This window comes from Fusarium verticillioides, chromosome 6 (genome assembly GCF_000149555.1).
Source record: "Fusarium verticillioides 7600 chromosome 6, whole genome shotgun sequence".
Classification (NCBI taxonomy): Eukaryota; Fungi; Ascomycota; class Sordariomycetes; order Hypocreales; family Nectriaceae; genus Fusarium; species Fusarium verticillioides.
This window is the reverse complement of record NC_031680.1, coordinates 1055683-1078954: the sequence shown is the minus strand read 5'-3', so window position 1 is coordinate 1078954 and position 23272 is coordinate 1055683. Positions and strand designations below refer to the sequence as shown.

Genomic DNA, 23272 nt, shown 5'->3' with positions numbered 1-23272 from the left:
TACAGCTCCGGAAGGACCTTCTTCTGGCTGATCGTTCAGGTACTTTGGCCTCTTTCTCTTGCCTTGCTTTTGCGGATAGATTCATCTCTGGGAAAGAACCCGTGGGTCTTCAGTCACCTTAGCCAATGGAATGACCGGACGGTAGATACCTTGGTAAACTCTGATGCCTTACTTTCCATAGAGAGGCAAAGCCGGAAGGCGCTCTTCTCAATACGTTCTGGAATTGCCTTATCAACATGGATACCTTGGCCATCCAACATGCAGTGAACTCTGCGATGCCAATCCACAGCCAAGTTGCAATCAGCCAATCTGTTAAGGCGTTCATGCCACCAACGCTATCGCTGCTCATCTCGAGAAAGTGCTGAACGATGCTTCCCTGGACTCGTAGAAAAGGAGAGGCGCTCTATCGTGTACAGACTTACGAATGTCGAAGCTAGCCTCCAGGCTGCCATGCAGGAAGCCCAACTTTAAGGTACATCATCTAATACTGAAGTATATCTAATTACTAATGTTGGATCTCCAGTCAATACTCTCGAGGTGTACAGGCTGCATTAAACGACAAATTGAGAAACGTATTCATACTATTTATTATGTTTTCCATCCCCATGATGATAGTTTGATGTCGCAGTTGCCGTGACACTATCAAAACACCAAACCCGAGGGCTTGAAGGTTGAAATGATGCTCGAACAGCCATGACGATTGCGAGGAAAGAGGATGTAGCATACTATCAATAATTCAACCATTCTCTCGTTTACCTTTGCCACTGCTCAACGGTGAAATGTTGGTTGTGATGTACACTTTTCTAAGTTGTGGGCTAGAAGTGTTGTTTGCAGTTGAGACTTGTGGCTGTGAGCTTATTCCGGCAGAGAGAACCTAGTGATGTAGACTTCTATCCTAAGGGATGAAAGACTTAGCCACGTTTAGTATATTTAAGAAGATTCTTAGATCAGTTGATTTTGGCACCGTGCTTTAAAAGAAGCCTTCCTTCCCCCCAAGGCGCCCGTATCATCAAGTAAAGGTAACAAGGCAAAAGTGAAGTAAGATACAGAACCGAACGAAAGCACCGCAATTCATGGACATTAACAGTGAATTGAGGCAGCAAAGTTCATCATGCCTCTTTTGATTAACCCAAGACTCGCTTCCTCGAAAATGCTGTGGGCCAAAAAACCCAATGCTCAGGCCTAATTTCTTCTGCGGCCGTTAAAGTTAAAATAACGTATGAATGGTAACATGACGGTCGTAAATTCGGACAATGGGGTACTATATATTGAGATACACTCAGACAGGAGTCCAGTCCTTGAGCCATGGATGAGATTGGTTCAAGTCCGGAATTACAGCTGTGCTCAGGCTGCGCTCTCCAATTATGTTTCCGAGGGAGTGGTTGATCATTTGCAAAGTAGCACGGCGGGAGGGCTCGATAGCGACGGGGAGAGCAGTTGGGGGTGGAATTGGCGCAAGAGAGTTGTGAGAAGGAATGAGATCAAGGTTATCTGGGACGCTTGAGTCAAAGCGACGAGTCTCTTTGCGATAGCCAACATGCACTGAAGGTTCAAAAGATGCATCGTCCTTTGACCACCAAGTCCAATGGCGGTACTCTCGATGGTGGCCTCGTTCAAGCCAAGGGTACAGATCAGGCTCGATAGTTTCTTTGGGAATACTGCCGAAGGGGCGCCAACCGTAGAAGAGGGGCCATGGATCGCGAAGAGTCAGTGTATGACGATGCTGAAGTAGGGCAGCACGAGGAACAGCCGTGCTGAGGTCATGGTAGGCAGTGACTGTAGGGTCATCTTGATATGATTGTGGTGCCCCTGTCCATACCGCCGTAACAATATCTGGACGGGACAGGGTGTCATACGAACATCCCTCGTCAAGCGTAGTCAGATAGTTGCGAATGAGATCCAAGATCCTGGAGTTGCCCAGAAGGAAGAGGCCGTGCCACCACATGGCTACCCGAGGACGGCGGAGCAGGAAGATCTTGATAAGCATCTCGAAATCGCAGCGTTTGAAGGCGGGCTGAATGACGCTGGTTACGGCAGCCAACCAGGGACTAACGAGGTTGCACTGGATATCTGGTTGCCAAAATATGCTCCAGAGGACTGGCCCCAGGGCGTAAGGATGCATGCTCAGTGTCATGTAGTAGCGTGCTTCCGCTGTATATCGATGAATGTTGGCTGCCTGATCAGCATCCATGGGGGTACTCTTTCGTGGTTTCAGAGACGGCCTAGGTAAGTGTGGTTCCAGCTTGGCCGTGCGATAGAATGGAATTGCAAGGGCTGCAAGGAACCCAGCCTTGATCGGTGACAAGATACTTGGATCTTTGGATCGGGGTTCATGGGCAATACCAAACAAGTTACAGAACTCGATCAAGAGGTCCGTGGCTTCGGCAGGAGTTGGGGGTACCACATCTCTGTCAATCGAGACTTGGCCTTCAGTAGCAATGATGAAGCGTACGTCACCAGTGAACTTTGCATCCCATGGTGCACATGGGCCCCCCTGACCATCAGCGGCCCAACCTGATTGTGACGCCAGAATCGCACAGAGCCAATGCACGAGTCGTGAGGAGGCACCTTCAGGGAGATGAACTAGGATCTCATTCTGGGCGGGATCCCCGATCGTGTTAATCGGGACTGGGCGGAGACAGGAGTCGGTGAAGTGGATCTTCCTGTTCTGGAGTTGCAGTAGCCGTGTGGAGAGTATGTAGGACCAACACACGGTCAAGATGGCGAGCCCTTGAGGGGCATTAGAGGCATCAGCAGTGCCAGCTGGATTGCCATAGTGGCAGGCACTTGGGTCTGAAGATATGATGCAGTTGATGGGCGATGGATAGCTGAGGCGGAAATATTTGGTGGTGCCGGTAACGTTGTCGAGGTCGAAATCTGGCCCGTCCTGAATTTGAGGTTCCGGATCCGGGACATGCCAGGTGGGGGCTCCGGCCAGGGCTCCCTTTGGCGGCACGGATTCGGGGAGAGGTGGCATATCCTGGAGCATGATAGACGGGTCGAGGCCAGGAGGAAAGGTGCCTCTTGGTAAGGCCAGTGCCTGGCTCACGAGTTGCTGCCATGTACAGAGACCATCGTGAAAGATGCGGCGGACGTCGAGCTGCTTCGGAATCAGGGGGTCATCCACATTGTCGGCGACGGCAAGGAATTGCTCCTCGTTCAAGGTCGGGAAAGGTTTAGAGGACCAGAAGGAGTCTGGCGCAGTAGAAGCAGCGGTCAACTCAGTGATCTGGGAGGTATGAGCTTCTCCCTCGATCTCCGAATGAGCACTTGCATTTTCAGGCTGAGGTACAATGGCAGCTTCAGAGAGGCCAGTGACAACGGTAGAACTCCAAGCAAACGGACGATCGAAAGAATTGTCCAGCTCGTAGTCACCGTTGAGGACCCAGGACCGGACATGGTCCATTCCTAGGTCCCATGTCATCTTCATTGTGACAGAGGAGGATGTGAGCTTGCTCTGAGTGGTCAGCCAGTCGGTGTAAGTGAAGTGTTCAGGACGACAACAAAGTCCACTTGAGGCAGGGTTTTGGAGAACCGGACACAAGAAAAAGCAGAGCTTCTGTCGACACGAAATAGAAGAGAGAAAAAGATAATAAAAAAGAAATTGAGGTGCGAGAGAGATTCGAGGTAAATATGAATGAGAGATATGGGGATAGAAAGGACAGGGGACAGTGTAACAGAGAAAAGCTGAAGATTCCGGTGGCCACCCACCCTGGGAGACGTTGTGTATGTATGTATAAGAAAAGAAGCAAGCAAGATGCAGCAGAACTAACTACAGTCAAAAGCGTAGAAATCCGGGCTGCGGCGGGTATGGCTGTAATTATCTGGGCTATTGATACGCGGCGGGCCTCATCTCGCATGCCATGCCCATCCATCGTTTGTGCTTGTCAGTTGGACCATGATGCCTGTGTTGATTGACATCAGTTGTCCAACAAGCCATGGCAGTGTCCTTCCTTGGCCATGCCATATGTGTAGGATACCGAGAGACTACCTATAGCGGGTACCAACGCTGGTTGGATATGGAACGGGCTCAGCTGGCTCAGCTGGGGGTGTAACTGTAAATGGAGATGGATGGAGTGTCGGAGGAGCCGGGTCAGAGTCAAAAAGAGGATCTGAAAATGACATGAACAGTCAGTTGAGAGGTTGAGAACGGGAGAGAGACACTAGACTAGACAGAGAGGGTCAGAGAGCAGAGCAGAGCATCAGAGACAAGACAAGACAAGACACGGAAGCTTGCAGGAAATGTCAAAGTTGTGGACACATCAGAACCCCTGTCAAGCTTCTTGGTGTCTGGCAGCGTTTCCGCGACAGGACAAGACAAGAAACAGAGCAAAAACAGTCTTGTAAGATGGAGAAAAGCAACTTCAGGTGGTTCTGCTTGCAGCAAACTAGGCAATTGGAGGGACGGGGGGGAAACATGGGTGCCACAAAGACAGGGAGCATAGTCTAATGAGGCGTACAATAACTACGAAGCGGAGATCAAAGCCGTAGGCGAAGCGGAGATGGCGACGACAAGTTCGGCAGAGTAGAAACGAGAGTTGAAATTAGCAGAAGCGTTGAAGAAAGAGCAGAAGAAAAAAAGAAAAGACGGTATAAGACAAGAGGAGGGACATGACTGAGTCGAGGACCTACCTAGACTGCTAGACATGGCTTGATGATGGAGGATGACGGTTTAGAAAGGGTTGAGTGGATGATGGGGCATTCAGCACGGGGCAGGGACAAGGGATATCTCGACAGGGATGGAGCCTTTCACTTTACTTGTCTAATATTCTTTCGTCTTTCTTTTCTTTTTCCTCTTTGCTTCCTCCACTTGAACACACAGTCAGGCAGTCAGGTTACACTTTTGACTTTTACAGGCGGTTGTCACTGTCAGTTGCGGCGCAGGGAGGTGCCGGACCGTAAGGTATCCCAATCCCAACATCTCTTGCTTGCATAAGGGCAGTTTTAGTGAGGTGGATGTGGACGTGGATGTGGAGGGGGAGGGGCATTTCTCTAGACACTTTTGTTTAGTGTCGAGTCTTTGCTTTTGCTTGTGCTTGTGCTTGTCGACAAAGAGGCAGTGCGGCCGTTGGACAGTCCACGTTTCAACGCTATTAAAGACCCTTTTGCACTTCGATCGTCATACAACTGAGGTGAATGACTCGCTACTCCGTAGATGCGGTCAAATAACTCCAATAGTCGACTCCATCAATAACAGAACCATCCTGTTTCAAGGGTCCCATCCTTGATCTTGGGACGTCGGGATAATGGAACGGATTCCCCAACCCTCGACCTTTCAGCTGGGTCAATATGCACCATGTTGCGCCTCTAAGCTGCAGATGGCCTCGGCTTGATCAAGATATGTCATATGGGGCCCGAGAGCCTCCATGTCGGCTGCGCAGTGGCTGATTAGACGTCCATCGCATATTTCAGGGTTGACTCAACACCAGCATCAGCAGCAATCATCTGCAGCTGCACGCGCAAACGCACATACATACAGACAGGTATGCACCCGGGAGCTGGGGTACCTCTGCCGTAGCGTATCCCTTAGAAACCGAGATGGCACAGGCGACATATAAAAGTGGGGAAGGCCCCGGTATTTATTGGCTGTCGATCGATGCGCCACAGATACCAGCCTCAAGGAGGCATAGCAGTGAGGACAAAAGTCACGATCTGCAAGCTGCATTATTAAAGGTACTTATATCTTAGTACTAATAACTAGTAAGCTAAAGTACCTTAGATACTGCAGATTTGATTGGTCTGACCTGATGTAATCAGGTATCGTGTGCCATCTCGGTTTCTAAGGGATGTAGCTTTGCAGCGCGGGATCTGGACGTCTGTAGGCCAGTCGCTGGCGCCATGACATCGCATGGCATGACGGATAGTCGTGATAGCCGCTGCCTAAGTCGAGCTCGTGCGTGGACCAAGAGCCCGGCTGGCATTACAACCTGAGACACATCATGTACGTGCGTGTGTGTGCAGTGTGCAGTGCAGCGTGTCTTTAGTGGCATGAATTACGTGCCGGCCTACGGAGTAGAGGGAAATAACTTGGAAAAAGAAAGGTTGAGACTACTAACACAGTCGGACAAGGAAAAAGAAAGCAGTGCGCCCCTAACTAGGTAGACCCGAAAATGCAGTTCGACAGTGAGGACACCTGAATTCTGATAGCCTCTCACTGGAGAAAATCATTACGATGCGCCGTTTTCTACAGAGTACGAGGAAACCCTTTTTACAGTGTCTGGTTAGGCGGCTCTATCATGGAATGGTACAAGGCAACTGCTCTGGCAGGATGGACCGTTATAGTGGCCAGCCAGTAACTTTAGTGCTTTAGGTTCTTATCCATGATATTCCCGGCAGTCAGTATCTCGGCCTCTCCCGCCCTCCCTAGCTTCCCTTACTATTGGGTTGGGTAACGGGTTATCACATCCACCCTCACATGAACAGCCGATCCTACTCTGTTCTCATATTTTCTGTACGTCTTGTCGCGCGTAGATCGATTCTCTTTAGAAGTCCACGCCCCGAGTGCAGCCTCAACTGGAAACCCATTCGATAGGTTCAATGAGGGGAGGCACCTACGGACGGATACTTACACAAGCACTAGCGGCACGCTTCCGAAACAGCGCTAGACTAGTTCGGTCCGGAATATTTCCTGCCTCAAAAAAATTGTCCTGCACTGACGATCAAGTCAAGCAAACAACACGGCGGCACGACCCAATCCTCCCACTCCCAGGACTATCAATCACACTGCACCCGAATAGCCTGTAAGTTCCCTCGATCGCACCATTGTTTGCTTCCTCTTTAAGCCACATGTTTTACATTGCGACATGGCACAAGGTACAAGGTTACTGACTTGATATCTGCAGATTCTGCATCCCCAGCTCCACCTATACGATACTATTTCAGAACAATCCACCGTAATCACCGACAATGAAGAGCAAGCGCGCAAGAGAGACCGCCGAAGTCGATGATAAGCCCATTGCTTCTGTTGATTCTGAGGCCCCAGCCAAGAAGCGCAAGCGCAACGAGGATGATGCTGCGGATCTGAAGAAGGCTAAGAAGGAGAAGAGAGACAAGAAGTACAAGAAGGAATCGCGCAAGGAGCGCAAAGACAAGCGCAAGAACCTCCAGGACCTCCCCGAGCAGGATGATGACGAAGAGGCGGCCGAGGACGCTTCAATGGCTGAAGCTGATGACAAGCCTGTGGATGCGCCAGTAGAGGCAGATAAGCCTGCGAAGAAGGACAAGAAGAAGAAGGACAAGAAGCTTAAAACTGACGAGTCACAACCAAAGGACGACGCCAACACCGATTCCCAACCCAAGGAGGAATCCAAGGAGGAGTCAAAGAAGAGCAAGAAGGACAAGAAGAAGCAAAACAAGACCTCCGAAACAACGACCACCAACGACGAGTCTGCTGCCGGCGCTGATGCAGAGGCTGCTAATGGCAAAGGTGACCGTCACATTGTCTTCGTCGGCAACCTGCCCTTCACCGCCACTGCCGAAACAATCAAAGCCCACTTTGCCTCTCTCAACCCAGTGTCTGTTCGCTGCATGAGTGATCCCAAGGATAGCAAGCCCTGCCGTGGTTTTGCCTTTGTCGAGTTCGAGAAGGTCTGGCATATGCGAACATGTCTCGACAAGTTCCACCACTCCGAGTTCTCAGATGGTGTTTCTTATCCACGCCGCATAAATGTCGAGTTGACGTAAGTTGTTTTCGTACTTCTGTCTTACATGATAACTCATCTCGTTGCTTTGAATCCACACCCCTTTCCCTCAGCCTGATTCAACACAAAAGCACCTCGATCTGTGTAACCATCCCAGAGTGACTAGCATTGACTTGACTCACGCTCACTACTTCTTCACCGACACTCACCTGCACGAACAGCAACTTCATACATGACTAGAACACACGCTAACTCTGTGTAACAGTGCTGGTGGAGGTGGCAAGACAAAGCAGCGCCAGGACAAGATCAAGGAGAAGAACCGCAAGCTCGACGAGAACCGCGCCAAGCGCATTGAACGTGAGAGGATGGCAAAGGAAGAGAACAAGGGTAAGGGTGACACTCGCAAAGCTGGAGAGGATGGTATTCATCCAAGTCGACGCGCCCACATTCCTGGCAACCGCTGGTAGAAACAGCTCAACAGGCCCCGAGTCAAGGGTGTGAAGCCTAAGAAGTAGGTTTGCGAGGGTCTCTAAATATGTTTTAATGATTGTACTGGGATCGGATACACAAAAGTTGATTGTGCATTTATATGATAGGTAGTGAGAGATACCCAAAGGAAGTCGATCTTTGACCTCACGAACAAACGATGAATTATATTTCTATATCACTACTTCTTTTGACTGATTCTGAGATATTTCTGCTTCAGGTGAACGCCTATATAAACAGACTGTTGATCGTATATATCAACCAGTGTACACTGTAGATTCTTTTCTGTTTACGCTCCGATTTAAGTGAACGTATACTCTATTGGAAGCCCTAACAGCAATGCAATATCTTTCGCCCATAGCAACAAACCCAAGAGACCAATTCTTATTCGAGACGGACAAATTGACCGCTGGTGGAAGAACTCCAACGACTGTACATCGCAGAAACGAGGTGCCAAACTGCAAGTTTCAAGAGTGAATGCCAGATATGAGGCATGATAGCCGTGTTCATTCAACATACCTCCACAGGTAAAACAGACACTTGTCTAAAACAAAACATCACAAAACAATCGCAAGCAATCATCTGTCCAAACTGCAATCCGGTTCTTGAATTACTGGCAAAATCGGTATAAACTCCGCGAGGAGGCCACAGCATGAGATATGAGCAAATAGAGATAAATAATAAAAAGCAACGGTTGGAAACACGTAACCGCAGATAGTAAAAACCCAAAATTCATTCAAGAACCGCCTTGCAATTAAAAGCCATCGTCATATGCAGTTGCCTCCGCATGATCGTTGCGAGGGTCATGTTCTGGGTACGGGTATCGGGCCTCGAGAAAAAAGCAATAGCCTAGTCTAGCCCCAGCCGCTCCCAGGGGATATTCCGTCAAGAGCCGCCGTCTTGTATCGCTGAATGCCTATTAAACATTCGTCCTGAGTTCTTCGTGTCATTTCGCGTCGTCCAGACGCTTTCGTTGAGAAAATCGAGCGCGTGCCTTGCCACGCGCGGGAATAGCGTTCGTTAGATGGATATCTACAGAATGGAGCACTTGTTCTTCTTTTGCTTCGAAGGTGTGGGTCGAGGGTTAAGAACAGCTCTAAACACGAGTTAGATACGTACTAGAGCACATAATCACTGTTGATGCTCACCGGATGGCCTCGTCAAAAACGCTCTTGAGGTTCCTTTGAGTGAGGGCAGAACACTCGAGGTACTTGTAGGCCTTGATCTCCTTGGCGCAGGTCAACGCCTGCTCGTACGACACAGGCTCCATACGCTTCTGTCGAAGTGATTCGAGGGTGGAGGCGTCTTCTCGAAGATCAAGCTTGGTTCCGACAAGGATGATGGGAATGTTAGGCGCATGATGATCAATCTCGGGATACCACTAGAGAGGGTGTCAGCGGAGTCGATGTGTTGTGGCGATAAGGGGGGCGGCGTACCTTGGCCTTCACGTTGTCGAATGAAGGAGGGCTGACGATGGAGAAGCAGATGAGGAAGACATCGGTCTGGGGGTATGAGAGAGGTCGCAGTCTGTCGTAATCCTCCTGACCAGCAGTATCCCAGAGGCCAAGGCTAATAGGCTTGCCATCTACCATAACACTCGCCGAGTAGTTGTCGAAGACAGTGGGGATGTATTCGCCGGGGAAGGCATTTGTGGTGTAGGAAATGAGTAGACAGGTCTGGAAGCACGGTCAGCGGAAGGGTCTTGTTACGGAAAGCCATCGCGTTGTAAGCGGCTGATTGTCCGACGTACCTTTCCAACAGCACCATCACCAGTCACCACGCACTGTAGCAGCGGTCAGCCAACCCTGTATTGCGTCAGGTAACCATCGGCTCAACAAACCTTCAATGACTGGACGCCGGGCTGAGCCATTGTTGCGATCGTTTATAAGGAGAAAGTCGGAGGAAATGGATATCGGATCGACGAATTATGTGGAAGCGCAAAAAGTCGTCGAGGGGCTGATGGAGATGATGGAAGCGACAATTGTTGTGTCTGTACGAAGATGGTGGATGTAATGCAGACTAGAGTGTAGGTAGGTAGTAGGTAAGGTTAGAGCGCCTGGGAGGGGCAGGTCAAACAGGCAGGCCAGGGACTCGAAGGCCGGATAACGGAAGAGAACGAGGTGCGACGATGACGATTTTGTTTTGGATGTGACAAGCGGCGACAGAACTCGAATGGATCCTCAGGTGAGTTTCACAGCTGCATAAAAAGATAGGTCAGAGAAGAAACTTGACACAAAACCGAGGTGTAGTTCACGCGTTTTGTGCCGCAGAAGGTGAGGCCACAGGAGGAGGTTCAACGATGGGAGCCGCTCCACCTCTAATCAGTACAGACTGTACCGTATCACTGAGTGGACTACTCCGTAGACTGGCACTGGACTAGACGCCCCCAAGCCCAGCAAGCCCAGGCAGTGGAGGGCCACGAGAGAGGCGCCCAGGGTATGCCACCAGTAGCCACCTCCCGTGCCACCTCAGGCCCTGTTCGCAGTAATAAGCCAAGACCTAGCCTCGCCGACTAACTTGACCTACCTTACTGGAACTTATCCGCTTGGGATGCCAGGAGTTGATCGCTATCAAGAGCTTGCTCAAGGCTATAGAGGTAGGCGCCTGGGGGTGGGGGAGATACAAGGGCTCAGGGGCCAACCAAGCACCGTAATTTGGGGTAAAGGCAGCTTACCTGCTGTGTCGCTGAACCCTTTCGTGGTAAGGATTCGCTGTTAATGGCCGTCTTGGCTAAGATGGACTCTCGGTTGCGGCTGGGGATGACAATGCAGAGGCCGGATTGGATGGAAACCGAACAAAGATTGCCGGGTTGTGAAAAGAGATGAAGACGGGGAGGCTGCAACAGTTGAGAGAGGGAAAACCAAAGGCAAGGAACAATGCTCAAGCTGCAGCAGATGAGTTTATTATCCCAAGACTGCACAAGGCGGGGCTATTCAAAGTGCAGGCGGTGGCTGTTGGTGCAGATGAAAGGCGGAGAGAGAGGCTGCAGGAATGTGGATTTGGGCGTAATACCTTTTGACAATAAGCTCTGCGCCAGAAAAGAAGTAGTTCTTTTTCAACACAATGTGATCGAACAATTATGAGCGGTGGCGGAGAATTTAAGAAACACCTGGTGCTTCTCTTCTGTTATCATTCTATTTATTTATCTGTTCCTGTTATCTGTCCATAGCCATGCCCAGTTGGGAAGGGAATAATAAAGGAGAACTACTACCGCTACCGTAATGAACAAAACCACCGAATGATGAAACCTGGCCGATCTCTTCAACTGAATTCAACCTCCATGACTCACGCCAACCTCAAAGCAGAAACAATTGATATCATGGTAAGCTCTTTCGTTAAGAATCAGGTAACACTTCAAGACAGGGATCAACAATAAAGAGGTTGGAGTTAAAGATATGAGGACCAGGGATGCATGTTGAGAGCTATTAAAGCCTCCACTGGGCGCTTAGACCCTTGCTCGGACCACTGTTACTGCTTCCCGCTGCAATAATCTTCATGGAGCGGCATTCTGAAGCTTCCGACAAGTAAAATGGATCGATAGCTCAGTGGTACGAGCGAGGGATTGCAGATCCCTAGGTCGCGTGTTCGATCCACGCTCGGTCCTAGTACTTATTCTTTTGGCTCTTTTTGCTATTGCCTGGCGGTCTCATCTTCCCTACACGGCTCCTCCAATTGCTTACATCGAGATGTCAGCTTATTTGTTTCAACAATGCTCGGACGATCATTGTTTTGGACTTTCTTTTCTTTTCGATTTTGCTATGATACCAATCGGTTAGTGTCTACCTAGTTGACGTGAAACCATACTAATAGAAACATCAGTTTCCGGCTGATATATCACAAAATGGCTTCAGGCTTGTTCTCTGGTGTCTCTCCATGGCATATTCCCGCCATGTTTATAGGCACCGCCTTCACTCTTGGTGGTCTTCTCCCTCTGAGAGCCCCGGACCGTGCTATGCGCGAGTACGGGTTGCCTGAGGGTATTGCCAGGTCAGAGCCAGCGCAATTAGCATTTGGTATCTACGGCACTCGTGTAGCTGCTTATGGCGTCGCTCTGTGGACGTTCTATCTTCGTGGTGAATACCATGTAGTTGATACGCTCATGAGCTTACTCTTCTTGTGGGGTGTGGCTGATTGTTGGATTTGTATTAAGGCTGGTGTGCCAGGAACAGCTGCCTGGAGATTCGTGAGTAGTATCATGATTGGCGGGTATGGATATCTTGGATTAACTGCGAAGGAGTCTCTCTGAATCTCTGCTCTACATGATTGCTTTAGGTAGTGGATCTCGAAGTTGTTGGTGAATAAGTCCTTGACTTATCATCTACTCGCTGCCTCATCTCGTTGATTTATGGTGATAACAAATACGCATTGGCAACACAACATGTTGTCTGTGTGAAATATTGAACCGTACTACGAAATCTCTCAAATAGTTAAGGCCATGGTCATTTACATCAACAGTACGGAGTAATGCAAGCACCTTATGTGAATGGTCCGTGCACTCAAGCTCCCCCTCGTCGCGTACCTATGGCTGAAGCTTGTCGCGTTCCCACTTGAATCTGAATTGACATTCATCATTGACATGGATCGATAACATCAACAATAACCGAAAATACAAATAATTCTCCGAATTGCAGCGCTCGAGCTACACCCGTATCTTCTCAAAGTTCTATGGATGAAGGCCTCCACGATTTCGAGACATTATCTGCCAGTTGAGCGGCCGTCGCTCCGCCAGCCATTCCGGCGCATCTAAACAAACACCACCACAAACATGTCGAGTCTATCGCCGCCAGGAAAAGCGGCATCGCAAGAAACGCCCGCGCGAACTCCTTCGAGAACTCCAAACCGCCGCGCTATTAGCGCTGAGCCGTTTTCTGGTGTTCACACACCCCTCGATCGTAGCGGTGCTCGGGACCTGCGTGCTTCTCTTCGCCGTGGTACACCAGCATCTGCCGGTCGATCCAATGCGCCAACTCCTCATGCCAAAGCCGCTCGTCGGCTGCTTGACCAGCGCCGCACGGCAATGTTCACACCTGGAAAGAACCGCAGACAGAGCATGTTGCAACAGAGAGAAACACCCTTGGATATTTTACGAATGCTCGGTCGAACACTAGCGCATAAGAGTCAGCCTATTCACTCGTCATCTTCGTCGTCTCCAGGGAATAAACGGAGCTCGTCACCAGAACGGAGGGAGGACAGCAACTTGTATGATGATGACGATGATGAAGACGACGATCTACTCGCGAGGCCACCAAGACTATCCTTGCCGTTGGACATTGAAGATGCCTCTAGTACCAGCTCAGATTTGCCTCCACCAAGGTTGTCACAATTGGATGAGGACAACTTTACTATGCAGTCTATTGAGATGCCTCGAAGGATTGCGAATGACTCTCGGTTATCTCGAGGGAGTCCTGGCAGCGAACGCATGAGCGACTACTTCAATGAAGCCACAGAGGGCGATATTGAACAATCGGATTTCTTCCCCGGTCTGCTAGAAGATCTTCAGGCGAGAGCTGGGCAGGACGATATGACACTCGAGCCGTAAGTCTATAACCGACTAATTAGATGCAATGCATTGCTCACATAAAAACAGTATTGAAGCAGACCAGACCCGGCGAATGACCGAGGGCCCAGGAAGTGACTTCAATTTCGAGTACCCCGGTGGACTTGAGGATGGAACTGTCTTTCAAATGTCTGACCCCGCCAACGATCTTCAAGCAACATCACCAATTGGCGAGCCGTCAGTAGCAGAAGCCAGGGCAGATGACACTCAGGATCCCCGCCCCGATGTTGCTTATGGATCCGACTCCGATGGTGGTGGCGGGGACTTCGGAATGGACGGTTGGGATCATAACGAGGGTGGCGTCGACGATCATAGCTCAATAAATGAAGAGCCAGTGCCAAAACCAGAGCCAACAGTCACAACCGGGTTACGTCATGAACCAGCGGATGATAGACTACCTCGCGGCTTGAAAGCAAAGAAGCGAAAGCGGATATCACAACATGGCATTGAGTACCCCTCACTGCCTCCGGCTTTTGTCAAGCGAGTGGCCCAGACGGCTCTCCAATCGTCAGGTCTAAGCAACCAGCGTCTATCGGCGGAGACATTAGATGCTCTCATTCAGTCCTCGGAATGGTTCTTTGAGCAGCTGGGGGACGATTTAGGAGCCTATGCGGATCACGCGAAGCGCAAAACAATCGAGGAGAGCGACGTCTTCACACTCATGAAAAGGTATGTTATTCCACTGGGGTATCAGCTCCGTATCTTGTTCTAGCCATAAATTCTAATATCGTACAGGCAGCGTCAGATAGGGCCGCGTTCCTCCATGTTCTCCTTGGCACAGAAGCACCTCCCCAGAGAACTCCTCCAGGAGCTGAGAATGCCAGTTCCGCAACCCGCTAAGCAACGCAAGGCGAGACGTGTGTCGGGCCGAGGCGACGAGGCAGAAGTTGCTCAAGATGCTGAAGACACATGAGTTTTAAATGGTGGTGCATGCGTTATGAGATATGCAGTTTACAGGCCCTTTGAACGAGCTACACGACGAGCGACGTCGTTGGCAGGCTTTTTGACTACCATCCAAAGCATGATGGATGTTGCGACAGCAAGGCCATACCTAAAGCAAGGAGTTAGAAGGCCCGGTGCCGATGTGCATGAATGAGGGCAACTTACCAGGTAAAGATATACTGGGCATGGTTGTTTCGCAGGTTTACCTCCGCGGGTCGGCCATAGGGAATACCGCGAGCCTCGAAGTCGACCATTTGCATGAACTCGGGTTCTGGTGTCGTTAGCAAGACATCACGAGATGGAAGATTATGATGATAGACATACCCATAGTAGCCTCAACCCAGACAGGCTGGCTACCGGTCAAAGCAGCCATCTGCTTCACATCCGGGAAATAAAACATGCCCTTCTCGGGCTGATTTTCTGGCGTAAACATGTTCTTCTTCCACGGCTCTCTTAAAAGTCCTTCCACTGTGACCTCACCCGTAGGTAGTCCATCAGGTCGTGTCCTCTTATCTCTGTGCTTCTTGTCGATCCAGCCTCGGTTAACGAGAATTGTCGTGCCGTTCTCTCGCTCCAATGGTGTGACTACCATGTATCCATCTGTACCATCTCGCATACGCGGTCCGATGAGCATTTCTTGATCATGTCGGAAATGACCCCTCGCTACAACACGGCGATAGTCAAAGTCATGGATGGCATCGGGATCGATGGTTGGTGGGAGAGGTAGAGGGTCGCGGATCAGTCGGTCTTCGAATTTGGCGATGAGTTCGGATTTCCAGCCTAGACGCTGGACTTGCCATGTTCCGAGGATGAAGGCTGTAATGGGGATAATAGCTGATTCAATTAGACCATACTCTGTCCAATTGGTGAGTCTTGAAGCATACCGAGGATGATTAGACCTGGGCCATGGCGTTTTCCAACGCGGACAAGCTTTGGAGGTCCGTCGAGAATAGAGACGAATTCTGGATCGTCGGCTGATGGCTGTTGCTTGCGACGAAAGAAGGATGATGTGAATTGTCTCCTGGGCGGTGCATTTGTGAATCTTTTACACCTCGGGATCTGTTTCGACATGCGCAGACTGCGCAAGACGGTATGAGGTGCGTTCATTATGTCTGATGGCGCATTGAAGGCGTCAGGTTAAGTGGTGATAGCTAGCTGTTAATGATGTCGATTGTGGTGGGTTCACTCAGGAATAGACCCACCTTGGACGTTGAATCCCCTACTAAGGATCTGCACCTCACCAATATCTTATAGAAGGCAATGCCTTGTAATTGCAATTGAAGGCCTCTATCAATTATTACCTCCTATGATCTAAATGCATTATTAAATGACCCAGGGATTTCAGCCAGATATTGAATAACAGACACCGAGTATAGCATCCACGAATATTATTGGTCGTTACAGTACATTTGTACAGTGTAATATGCTGAGTCAAGAGGGGCCAACGTTTGCTCTCATACTGTGTTGTGTAACCCAGCGTCTCTGGAATTATTCTCAGAGCTTGCGCGGGTCGGTCAGTCACATAAATCCATGGTAATAGGGTGCAAATTGAAAGTTATGAACATGTATCAAGTCTAAATATCTAAATGGAGTCTGAATCGGATTTAATGTGTCAATTGCGAGAACACACCCATTCCTGCTGCCTCTCCTGCCAATCTGGCCTGTTTGCCTTGTTCTTGGTGCTTATTCTGATGATTGATACTTACGTGACGTGTTTCCAGACACAATTACACGCTTATATGATATTCTGGCCACGAGTTGAAATGTATTTCAGTCCGAAGTTGAACAACACTGTTATGACATGTCTTACACACAATTGGTTGACCCGAAGAATAAGTGGCTCTTGACACAGTGTAAACACAGCTTAGTCAAGAGAGGTTCCATGTGCGATGTGATACTGTATTGTGTAACCTAGCGTCTTTGGGTTCGCTTTTGACATACCCTGGACCCCCAAATTGATGTCACTTTTCAGTCGAGACATGGGATAATACTGGTGAGATACTGCTACATATAATTGGTTGACCTCAGGATTAAGCGATACAGTGCAGACACTGCTTAGTCAAGAATGGAATCATGTGTGACATTATACTGTGTTGTGTAACCCAGCGTCTTTGGAACACCCTGGTTGAAAGTGGCTGGCATTTCAACCAAATGTCGCGTAACATTGCATGTGCACATGACGAGCTGAACTCAAACGGTTCTATACAGTCTAAGACAGTGTATACACAGCTTAGTCAAGAAGGGAATCATGTGTGACATCGTACTGTGTTGTGTAACCCAGCGTCTCTGGAATCATCAACCTCAATATCGGAGCAAATAAGGCTGCACCGTGAGCTTGCCTCAAACATCAATTACCCCTTGAAATCCGAAAAAAGCAAAAACGGAATTAATACCCGTAGCTTCGTACAATCGTACCCAAGTGGCTTTTTGTCTAAGAATTCATTCTCGGCGGTCGGGGATGGGTTCACGGCAATATTCGTGCTCATCTGCAACCACCTGCGGCCACCCGTGATGTTTAGGACCTTTTGGCCCGATTCCGAACAACCAACACGAATATTTCCTCTTCTCTCACTCAACAGATGCGTTGCATTACAACAGGTTTCGTCATAAAACTGAGACATACATGTTGTTGAGATAAGCAAGAAACGCCACGAATCACCTGCGTACAAGTAGGCTGAAGTGCCCGCCTCACTTTCTCTTCTTCTCCCTCACCTCTGTTCTTTTCCTTGACAAAACTTGCATGGTCAATCCTCATGGAGAATCTACCAACCCGAGAGCGGTCCGGTTCGAAGAGCTGTGCCGAATGTTGTTTTCGAAGAGTAAAGTGTGTGTTCGACGGCGACAAGGCTGAGTGTCAGGAGTGCAGCAAACACTCCCTCACCTGCCAGCCGCAGAATGACGACTCATCCCCCGAAGGCAGAGATGACATGCCTCAAGAGTTCTCGCGGTTTGCCAGAAAAGTTGAGTCACGAATGATTCTTCTGCAGACTGCAATCGAACTCTTGGCTCGCAGACTTGACGCTCAAGCTACTAGTAGCAACCGGGTTGACCACAAAAGCGCGCCAAGCTACCGGGCTGTGAGCGAACCATTCGAGGTTGGTATCACTTTGGAGGCTCTGAAGGTCATGATGGCTTAAGTAGTCTAACCATCTTTACATCACAGATAACGCAGACACCACACACGCGTTTGACGGCATCACTTCAGGGGCTTGTACCCGACCAGTCGGTTCTGACCAGGATTCTGCACCACAGTAGCAGGTTCACCCAGAATTGGGCGAGCTGGCCTCTAGCAACGGTGTCACACCAATACGAGCAGCAAGACGATGACTCTGCCGCTGTCAACACAGTTACCGTGCTTGATGCTGGATTTCCAACAGACGTCGAGTCAGCTTTAGCGTTCATTGAGAAGTCATTGTCCCCAAACCGCCAAAAACCACCAGAACCTGGCGCTGTCGCAAAATGTATAGTCTGGCTCTGCCTCTCTATCAAGGAGCTACCGATGAAGTTCAAATACGCCGACAATCGAGCACCAGCACCCTTTGAGCCAATGCTACTTATTTCCAATTGTATCGACAAAGTTGAATCTCTGTATAGAATCAGCTCAACACCGGTCTGCAATATCGACTTTGTCCAGGCCCTTCTCCTCCAAGGCGAGCTATCCCTCGCCATAGGTCGCCCGACGAAGGCATGGAAGTGCATCAGGACTGCCATTGAGAACTCCATGCTCCTGGGGGTACACCAGGGCCGGTCTAGCCTGCATCGAGCCATTTGGGAAGAGTTGTGGATTCAAGACCGACAGCTTTCACTCTTCCTCGGAATGCCTCATGCAGTCCCCGCGCAACTGGGGCCCAGGATTTTTGAGGAAAAATACCCCCTCGCAGAAAAGCAGGCTGTTCGCCAGATAGCCATGCTATCAGGTCTTCTTACAAGCCAAACCCTGATGAAAGAAGACACTACTAGTGCAACCATCACACGTACCCTTGAAGAGCTGAAGGAATTGAACTACATGATCCCGGAGGATTGGACGAGAGGACACCTGAAGTATGTCCCCTATCTTCCGCAGGCCTTCATCCGAGCCAAAATCAAGATCCTGTATCACTCGTTTGAGCTCATGCTGAACTGGCCCAAATGTCAACTGTCAAACATGAATCCTGGGAAAGTTGAGGACTTTGAGCCGGCAAGGAAGGCGATCCTAGCATCAGCACAGGAGATCATAAAAGCGCAAGAAGCCATGAGAGCCCCGGAACTCGAGCAGGAGACGGTGGTGAGGGCTGACTTTGTGGATTTCCTTGCTTTTAAGGCTGCGCTTCTTATGATTGCTGTCATTAAACACAGGGCAAACCCCATGCCGGAAGAAGAGAGCAAACCTCTCTGGAAGATGATAGACGAGCTGGCAGACAGGTTCCAGGAGACGACCAAGGTATATGACGATATGTTTGCCAAGCAGGCTTGCCTCGTCCTCAAGATTCTGTTTTGCGCAAGCGAAAAGGATTATATCTGGTGTGGAGCGTATGAAGCAGTGATCCCCTACTTTGGGAGACTTCAGACTCAAAGAGTCATCATCGCGAGGGACTGCAACAACCCCAGCCACTCTGGGAAAAACCTGGCCAGAATAGCTGTCGTGATGGAGTCGGATAACGTCGTTTTTGGACCGCGGTTTGATCGTGTCCCGGAGCTGGAACTCGCAGCGGACTGGACTCAGTTGGGACGTCCAAGGGTCTATGGATGGAGAACATCTTTTGACTTTGAATGTTTGACTCTTCAAGGGTTTTAGGATGTGTTCTGGGCACCAATCCGTCAATATAGACATGGAACTAAATATTGGTCAACTTTATGACATAATGAGACGTTTTTCCTTATACAACTTTTGCAGAACCTTTTATCCAGATGTGCTCAACACCCTCAGCGACGGAGCGATGAAGCATCCATCATGCTCATCCCCATCCCTTCCATTCCGCCTCCCTCCATCGCAGCCATCATCTTTCTCATCTGTGAACCATCGCCTCCTCCAGGGGCACTTAGATACACAGCCTCTCCAACCATACGCAACTGCATAGGGAAACGAGGATCGCCATAGTAGTCAATGATCTCCTGCTTACTCGTCTTCTTCTTCAAGTTCTGCCACTGACTTGAATCCATTCCCAATTGCTCACACTCCTGCTGCTTCTCTGGTGTCCACCATGAAGGAAGCAACCCTCTTCGGACTGATGCTTGTCGTAAGAAGCGTTGAAAACCTCGAAGTCCGTTTGAAGCACCGCCGTAGAGACTGTCTGAATCTGCTTGACTTTCAAGGTTGTACATGTCATCCATGCGGAGACGATAAGTGTCAATCAGAAGTCGATAGACGTCTTTTTCAGGACGGTTGTGCAAGTAAGTGCCGTTATCGAGACGGGTAAAGGGGTTTGGAACAGACTTTTCCAGTCCCTTCTTTGGGGACTGGCTCATTTCGTCTGGATCATGGATGTTGGCACTGGCAACTGAATCTGCCTGCTTGCCACAGATCTTCTTGTGCACTTTCCAGTCGATCTTTTGACATTCCCGAGAGCAGTATTGCGTAGTGGAACACTTGGCACACCGCTTGAGCTGAACTGCAGGTTCCTCCTTGTGGCAGGTGTTGCAGGAAACCATAGTGAAATGATTCGTTGGATGTCTGTCTCAGTCTTCAGTCTCGTAGTCTTTGGCCTCTTATTTGATGAGAGTTGAGATGATATCAAGAGAGGAGATGCAATCAAGTGATGTCGGTGGCTTGAGGTTTGTGGGGATGTGAAACAACCAGGATCACCCTGGTCACTATCACCAGTTCTCGACTCTTCTTCTACGAACAATAATGATATGATGTTGTTCTGCAACTGAGGCTCTTTCCGGCCTAGACTATTCGGTATTCCCGTAAAAGCGGCCAATGGATGTTTCGACTCTCACCAGAGGCGGCTTCTTTGAGAACTGCCTAAGGCACAGTGTGAATGGTGTCAAGCTTAAACAAGTTAGTGACTCCCGCCGTTGGGTGTGTAAGTCGCGAGTAAGGTTTGGATACTTTACGTTGAACGAGGTAAACGAGGAGAGTTGCCGATATATATAGTGTATGTTATCATGCAACGTTACTTGCTGCCCTATGGCTTGCATCTACAGCCAAACAAGAGTGTGGTCTTGGGCTTCTTAGCAGATGCTTGCTACAGCCGCTTGCTCTCCAAGCAGGATTGCTTTATGATGGTTTACGAGTGGTAGCATCAGTCAAGACAAATCTAACTGGTCGATACCGTTTGCATGGCGTCTGTAGTGCCCAACAACACCAGTCTACGTAAGTGAAGACAACTGGGAAGATGCTTGTTGAGAGAAACATGTGTTGCTTGAAGTCTTTGCTAGCATCTGGCTAATTGTCTCTACTCTCGAGGAAAAGCTAGTGATAAGTTTGTGTGAACTTGGCATTGGTATCAAGCACTCGAAAGCAAGTAAGCCAATGACTTGTGGGAATATTCGTATTGATTGAGCCCTGGAGAGTTTCTTCCCAAGCCATTGGAGCCCAACCGACCTGTGCCTGTGCCTGTCGTCGGTAGGAGGTTGCCGAACTTATCGTACGACATCTATTTATTATATTGGTAGCGCTTATACTAGTCAACTTAGACCAAATGTAACCGCGGTCGTGGACCAATGACAAATACCAACAAGTACCGAACAGGGATCTTTTACGACATAACCAGAGAGATTTGGCTACATATTACTCCATACCTTTATTTCCATCGTGGGGTTCTATCTGTCTGTCGAGACATGTGAAAACAACCCCCCAAATATCGCCATTCGTGGCATAACTTGAGTGCCCAAGATTTCTGACAGCTGACAACCTTGCAAACGGGGCCGGATCTTTTTGGACCGGATGGTGTTATTGCCGCTCCGGGAACCAAGTGCGGGTATGCATAACAAGTGATGGTCATCGTTAACAGCTTAGGTTGCGATCCGTGATCTGCAAACCGCACAACCGGCAGTAGTTTGATCTTGGCTTATCTTTGCAACTTACCTACCTATCTAGGCATATTTCCAGTGGGATAATTGACCCCCTGTCATATACCATAGGTATCTTCCTGAATGACAATGACTCACGAATGAACTCGTCGACATGTCTCTTGGCTTTCAGATTCAACATCATACTACTTGGTGACATAGCTTGCGAGACAATACAGTCCATCGTCGATACCGAACCCACTGCTCCTTTTCAAACACCCAGAAATGCTATCGCTGTGGGCATTACTTGAGCTCCTGAAAGGAACCATGATCATAAATTATCCAATGCAGATACTAGGATACATACAGAAAGATTCATGAAAGAGTATCTATTGTCTTGGTCACCATGGCCTCAATCTGCTGCCATCGGCGCCGTAAGAGTTCCCGCTGGCTACTTGAGCCGCCCTCTACCTCATCTATGTCACCCAGAGTCTTTCCGATGATGTTCAAAAAGTCTTTCAATGCTGTCAACAGTAATTCATCAACCTCAGCCTGCGACGAACGCCCCTCGTCCTGAGCATCAAAGAACCGCTGCCATTGCCTTTGTGTACAGCATAGCATTCGCAGAGCGACCTGAGTTCTGTGGCAGCCTAATGTCTGGTCATCGAGAGTGTATCTTCCAAGAAAGTTGATACTTTCAAGGTCGGCACGCTGTGTCTTGTTCAGCATCGGAAGAATCACTTCATCTAGGTAGACCTCGTCCCAGCGATTCGTATCTAGAATGAAACCGTATTCGGAGAGGAGAAAGTCGTTTGAGTGAGGTCCATACGATACGTAGACTTCCTCACCTTGGCGATAGACTCTATCCGACTGAACACTGTATCCTAGGGCTGAATAGGCGAGCTTGCATCCTTGGTCAGCATGATTGAACAGGTCGGCAGTTGGCATGCAGACTAGTCGGTCAGCATGAGCGTAGCTTTTCATCTTGGGCATGCTGTTGTAGAAGGTTCTGGTGTTGATGAGCACCCAAGAGTACAAGTACTCATCCCTGGTCAACTTGGGGAATGCATTTAGAACAATTTCGCACTCGCGTCTGAATGTGGCATTCTGATTATCCAGGATATCCTTAGCCCTCTTGGGGAGAAGGGCTTGAAGTTCACTCGGCCACATCATGGGCACACCAGCCTCTAGATCTTCCCGGGTTGGTAGAACTGTTTTCCATACAGAGAAGTCATCACTTTCGTCAAGAGCAATTTCAGCAGCCAAGACGCCATGAACTGAAACTCCTTGAAGGGTTTCCGTGATGTTCTTTGGCACTGTATCAATAGTGCGAACTGCCTTCATAGGCACACTCAAAATGGTTTCATTTGGCTTAGAAAATATTAGAATAATTTCGAGAGGAGATCTATTACTCACCTTGATATCGCGAGTCGCGACAATACCAATACCACGGCCTGGAAGAATTCGAGGTTCAACACCTTTCAGTTTGACTCCTTTACTTTCTGCCCATGGCAGGAAAGCAGGGTCAATGAGCATTTTGGGATAAATGCACTCTCGCAAGGAGAAGCTGAAGAAAGAAAAGAAAAGTCGGACCAGCAAAAATATATGTTACATGTTCCCTTTGACTCATTCATTCACTCTCCCATGTTAGATCCTTTGCAAAGTTTCTACTGGATGGCGAGCTCAAGACCGCTGAGTCAGCCCCCGAAACCCG

General features: G+C 49.2%; 9 protein-coding genes and 1 non-coding gene across 19 annotated transcripts; 5 read left to right on the top strand and 5 right to left on the bottom strand.

The window, feature by feature from the left end:
* Positions 1-486: 486 nt before the first annotated feature.
* Positions 487-4661, bottom strand: FVEG_02445 (hypothetical protein). 3 transcript variants are annotated; one of them, XM_018889704.1, is made up of 3 exons: positions 4461-4556; positions 3275-4112; positions 518-3229 (listed from the first exon to the last, which is right to left on the bottom strand). In XM_018889704.1, exons 2-3 carry the CDS (start codon positions 3428-3430, stop codon positions 1280-1282), a joined length of 2106 nt encoding a protein of 701 aa, XP_018745909.1. In that variant the 5' UTR covers positions 3431-4112; positions 4461-4556; the 3' UTR covers positions 518-1279. The 3 variants fall into 3 exon arrangements, with proteins under 3 accessions (XP_018745907.1, XP_018745909.1, XP_018745908.1); XM_018889702.1 differs by having other exon boundaries at positions 487-4112; XM_018889703.1 differs by having other exon boundaries at positions 3275-4661.
* On the top strand, positions 4647-8351 carry FVEG_02446 (hypothetical protein). 4 transcript variants are annotated; one of them, XM_018889708.1, is made up of 5 exons: positions 4647-5673; positions 5720-6740; positions 6843-7679; positions 7906-8151; positions 8237-8310. In XM_018889708.1, exons 3-4 carry the CDS (start codon positions 6907-6909, stop codon positions 8105-8107), a joined length of 975 nt encoding a protein of 324 aa, XP_018745913.1. In that variant the 5' UTR covers positions 4647-5673; positions 5720-6740; positions 6843-6906; the 3' UTR covers positions 8108-8151; positions 8237-8310. The 4 variants fall into 4 exon arrangements, with proteins under 4 accessions (XP_018745913.1, XP_018745911.1, XP_018745912.1 ...); XM_018889706.1 differs by having other exon boundaries at positions 7906-8351; XM_018889707.1 differs by having other exon boundaries at positions 4647-5700; positions 5758-6740; positions 7906-8351.
* On the bottom strand, positions 8248-11114 carry FVEG_02447 (Ras-like C3 botulinum toxin substrate 1). Of its 5 annotated transcripts, none has more exons than XM_018889711.1 (6): positions 10801-11114; positions 9967-10323; positions 9877-9909; positions 9563-9802; positions 9275-9507; positions 8248-9222 (listed from the first exon to the last, which is right to left on the bottom strand). In XM_018889711.1, exons 2-6 carry the CDS (start codon positions 9994-9996, stop codon positions 9159-9161), a joined length of 600 nt encoding a protein of 199 aa, XP_018745916.1. In that variant the 5' UTR covers positions 9997-10323; positions 10801-11114; the 3' UTR covers positions 8248-9158. The 5 variants fall into 5 exon arrangements, with proteins under 5 accessions (XP_018745916.1, XP_018745915.1, XP_018745917.1 ...); XM_018889710.1 differs by having other exon boundaries at positions 9967-10457; positions 10801-11069; XM_018889712.1 differs by lacking the exon at positions 10801-11114 and adding an exon at positions 10658-10674 and having other exon boundaries at positions 9967-10601.
* A 492-nt stretch (positions 11115-11606) lies between these two features.
* FVEG_02448 (hypothetical protein) lies at positions 11607-12598 on the top strand. Its single transcript, XM_018889714.1, has 2 exons — positions 11607-11897; positions 11946-12598. The coding sequence occupies exons 1-2, from the start codon at positions 11836-11838 to the stop codon at positions 12370-12372; spliced, it is 489 nt and encodes a 162-aa protein (XP_018745919.1). The 5' UTR covers positions 11607-11835; the 3' UTR covers positions 12373-12598.
* FVEG_15062 lies at positions 11658-11730 on the top strand. The gene has a single exon. It is a non-coding gene; the product is annotated as a tRNA-Cys (tRNA).
* On the bottom strand, positions 12493-15787 carry FVEG_02450 (hypothetical protein). Its single transcript, XM_018889716.1, has 4 exons — positions 15510-15787; positions 14950-15459; positions 14791-14896; positions 12493-14734 (listed from the first exon to the last, which is right to left on the bottom strand). Exons 1-4 carry the CDS (start codon positions 15730-15732, stop codon positions 14635-14637), a joined length of 939 nt encoding a protein of 312 aa, XP_018745920.1. The 5' UTR covers positions 15733-15787; the 3' UTR covers positions 12493-14634.
* On the top strand, positions 12698-15053 carry FVEG_02449 (hypothetical protein). Its single transcript, XM_018889715.1, has 3 exons — positions 12698-13661; positions 13714-14352; positions 14419-15053. Exons 1-3 carry the CDS (start codon positions 12892-12894, stop codon positions 14594-14596), a joined length of 1587 nt encoding a protein of 528 aa, XP_018745921.1. The 5' UTR covers positions 12698-12891; the 3' UTR covers positions 14597-15053.
* Positions 15788-16820: 1033 nt separating the features above from the next.
* On the bottom strand, positions 16821-20654 carry FVEG_02452 (hypothetical protein). Its single transcript, XM_018889718.1, has one exon. The coding sequence runs from the start codon at positions 20251-20253 to the stop codon at positions 19528-19530; it is 726 nt and encodes a 241-aa protein (XP_018745922.1). The 5' UTR covers positions 20254-20654; the 3' UTR covers positions 16821-19527.
* On the top strand, positions 17347-19512 carry FVEG_02451 (hypothetical protein). Its single transcript, XM_018889717.1, has 2 exons — positions 17347-17720; positions 17789-19512. Exons 1-2 carry the CDS (start codon positions 17379-17381, stop codon positions 19397-19399), a joined length of 1953 nt encoding a protein of 650 aa, XP_018745923.1. The 5' UTR covers positions 17347-17378; the 3' UTR covers positions 19400-19512.
* Positions 20655-21712: 1058 nt separating the features above from the next.
* Positions 21713-23224, bottom strand: FVEG_02453 (hypothetical protein). Its single transcript, XM_018889719.1, has 2 exons — positions 22975-23224; positions 21713-22929 (listed from the first exon to the last, which is right to left on the bottom strand). Exons 1-2 carry the CDS (start codon positions 23092-23094, stop codon positions 21934-21936), a joined length of 1116 nt encoding a protein of 371 aa, XP_018745924.1. The 5' UTR covers positions 23095-23224; the 3' UTR covers positions 21713-21933.
* Positions 23225-23272: the final 48 nt, after the last annotated feature.

Bases quoted from the DNA above. Each gene is read 5' to 3' on its own strand.
- FVEG_02445 (XM_018889702.1), bottom strand. From the start codon at position 3,430: ATGAAGATGACATGGGACCTAGGAATGGACCATGTCCGGTCCTGGGTC.
- FVEG_02446 (XM_018889706.1), top strand. From the start codon at position 6,907: ATGAAGAGCAAGCGCGCAAGAGAGACCGCCGAAGTCGATGATAAGCCC. The intron at 7,680-7,905 runs GTAAGTTGTTTT...TCTGTGTAACAG, and splicing joins CGCATAAATGTCGAGTTGAC to TGCTGGTGGAGGTGGCAAGA.
- FVEG_02447 (XM_018889709.1), bottom strand. From the start codon at position 9,996: ATGGCTCAGCCCGGCGTCCAGTCATTGAAG. The intron at 9,910-9,966 runs GTTTGTTGAGCC...CCGCTGCTACAG, and splicing joins CCGGCGTCCAGTCATTGAAG to TGCGTGGTGACTGGTGATGG. The intron at 9,508-9,562 runs GTACGCCGCCCC...CACCCTCTCTAG, and splicing joins TCGACAACGTGAAGGCCAAG to TGGTATCCCGAGATTGATCA.
- FVEG_02448 (XM_018889714.1), top strand. From the start codon at position 11,836: ATGCTCGGACGATCATTGTTTTGGACTTTCTTTTCTTTTCGATTTTGC. The intron at 11,898-11,945 runs GTTAGTGTCTAC...TAGAAACATCAG, and splicing joins TTTTGCTATGATACCAATCG to TTTCCGGCTGATATATCACA.
- FVEG_02449 (XM_018889715.1), top strand. From the start codon at position 12,892: ATGTCGAGTCTATCGCCGCCAGGAAAAGCGGCATCGCAAGAAACGCCC. The intron at 13,662-13,713 runs GTAAGTCTATAA...ACATAAAAACAG, and splicing joins GACGATATGACACTCGAGCC to TATTGAAGCAGACCAGACCC. The intron at 14,353-14,418 runs GTATGTTATTCC...AATATCGTACAG, and splicing joins GTCTTCACACTCATGAAAAG to GCAGCGTCAGATAGGGCCGC.
- FVEG_02450 (XM_018889716.1), bottom strand. From the start codon at position 15,732: ATGAACGCACCTCATACCGTCTTGCGCAGTCTGCGCATGTCGAAACAG. The intron at 15,460-15,509 runs GTATGCTTCAAG...TAATTGAATCAG, and splicing joins CCCAGGTCTAATCATCCTCG to CTATTATCCCCATTACAGCC. The intron at 14,897-14,949 runs GTATGTCTATCA...TAACGACACCAG, and splicing joins CTGGGTTGAGGCTACTATGG to AACCCGAGTTCATGCAAATG.
- FVEG_02451 (XM_018889717.1), top strand. From the start codon at position 17,379: ATGGAGAATCTACCAACCCGAGAGCGGTCCGGTTCGAAGAGCTGTGCC. The intron at 17,721-17,788 runs GTTGGTATCACT...TTTACATCACAG, and splicing joins CTGTGAGCGAACCATTCGAG to ATAACGCAGACACCACACAC.
- FVEG_02452 (XM_018889718.1), bottom strand. From the start codon at position 20,253: ATGGTTTCCTGCAACACCTGCCACAAGGAGGAACCTGCAGTTCAGCTC.
- FVEG_02453 (XM_018889719.1), bottom strand. From the start codon at position 23,094: ATGCTCATTGACCCTGCTTTCCTGCCATGGGCAGAAAGTAAAGGAGTC. The intron at 22,930-22,974 runs GTGAGTAATAGA...ATATTTTCTAAG, and splicing joins TCGCGACTCGCGATATCAAG to CCAAATGAAACCATTTTGAG.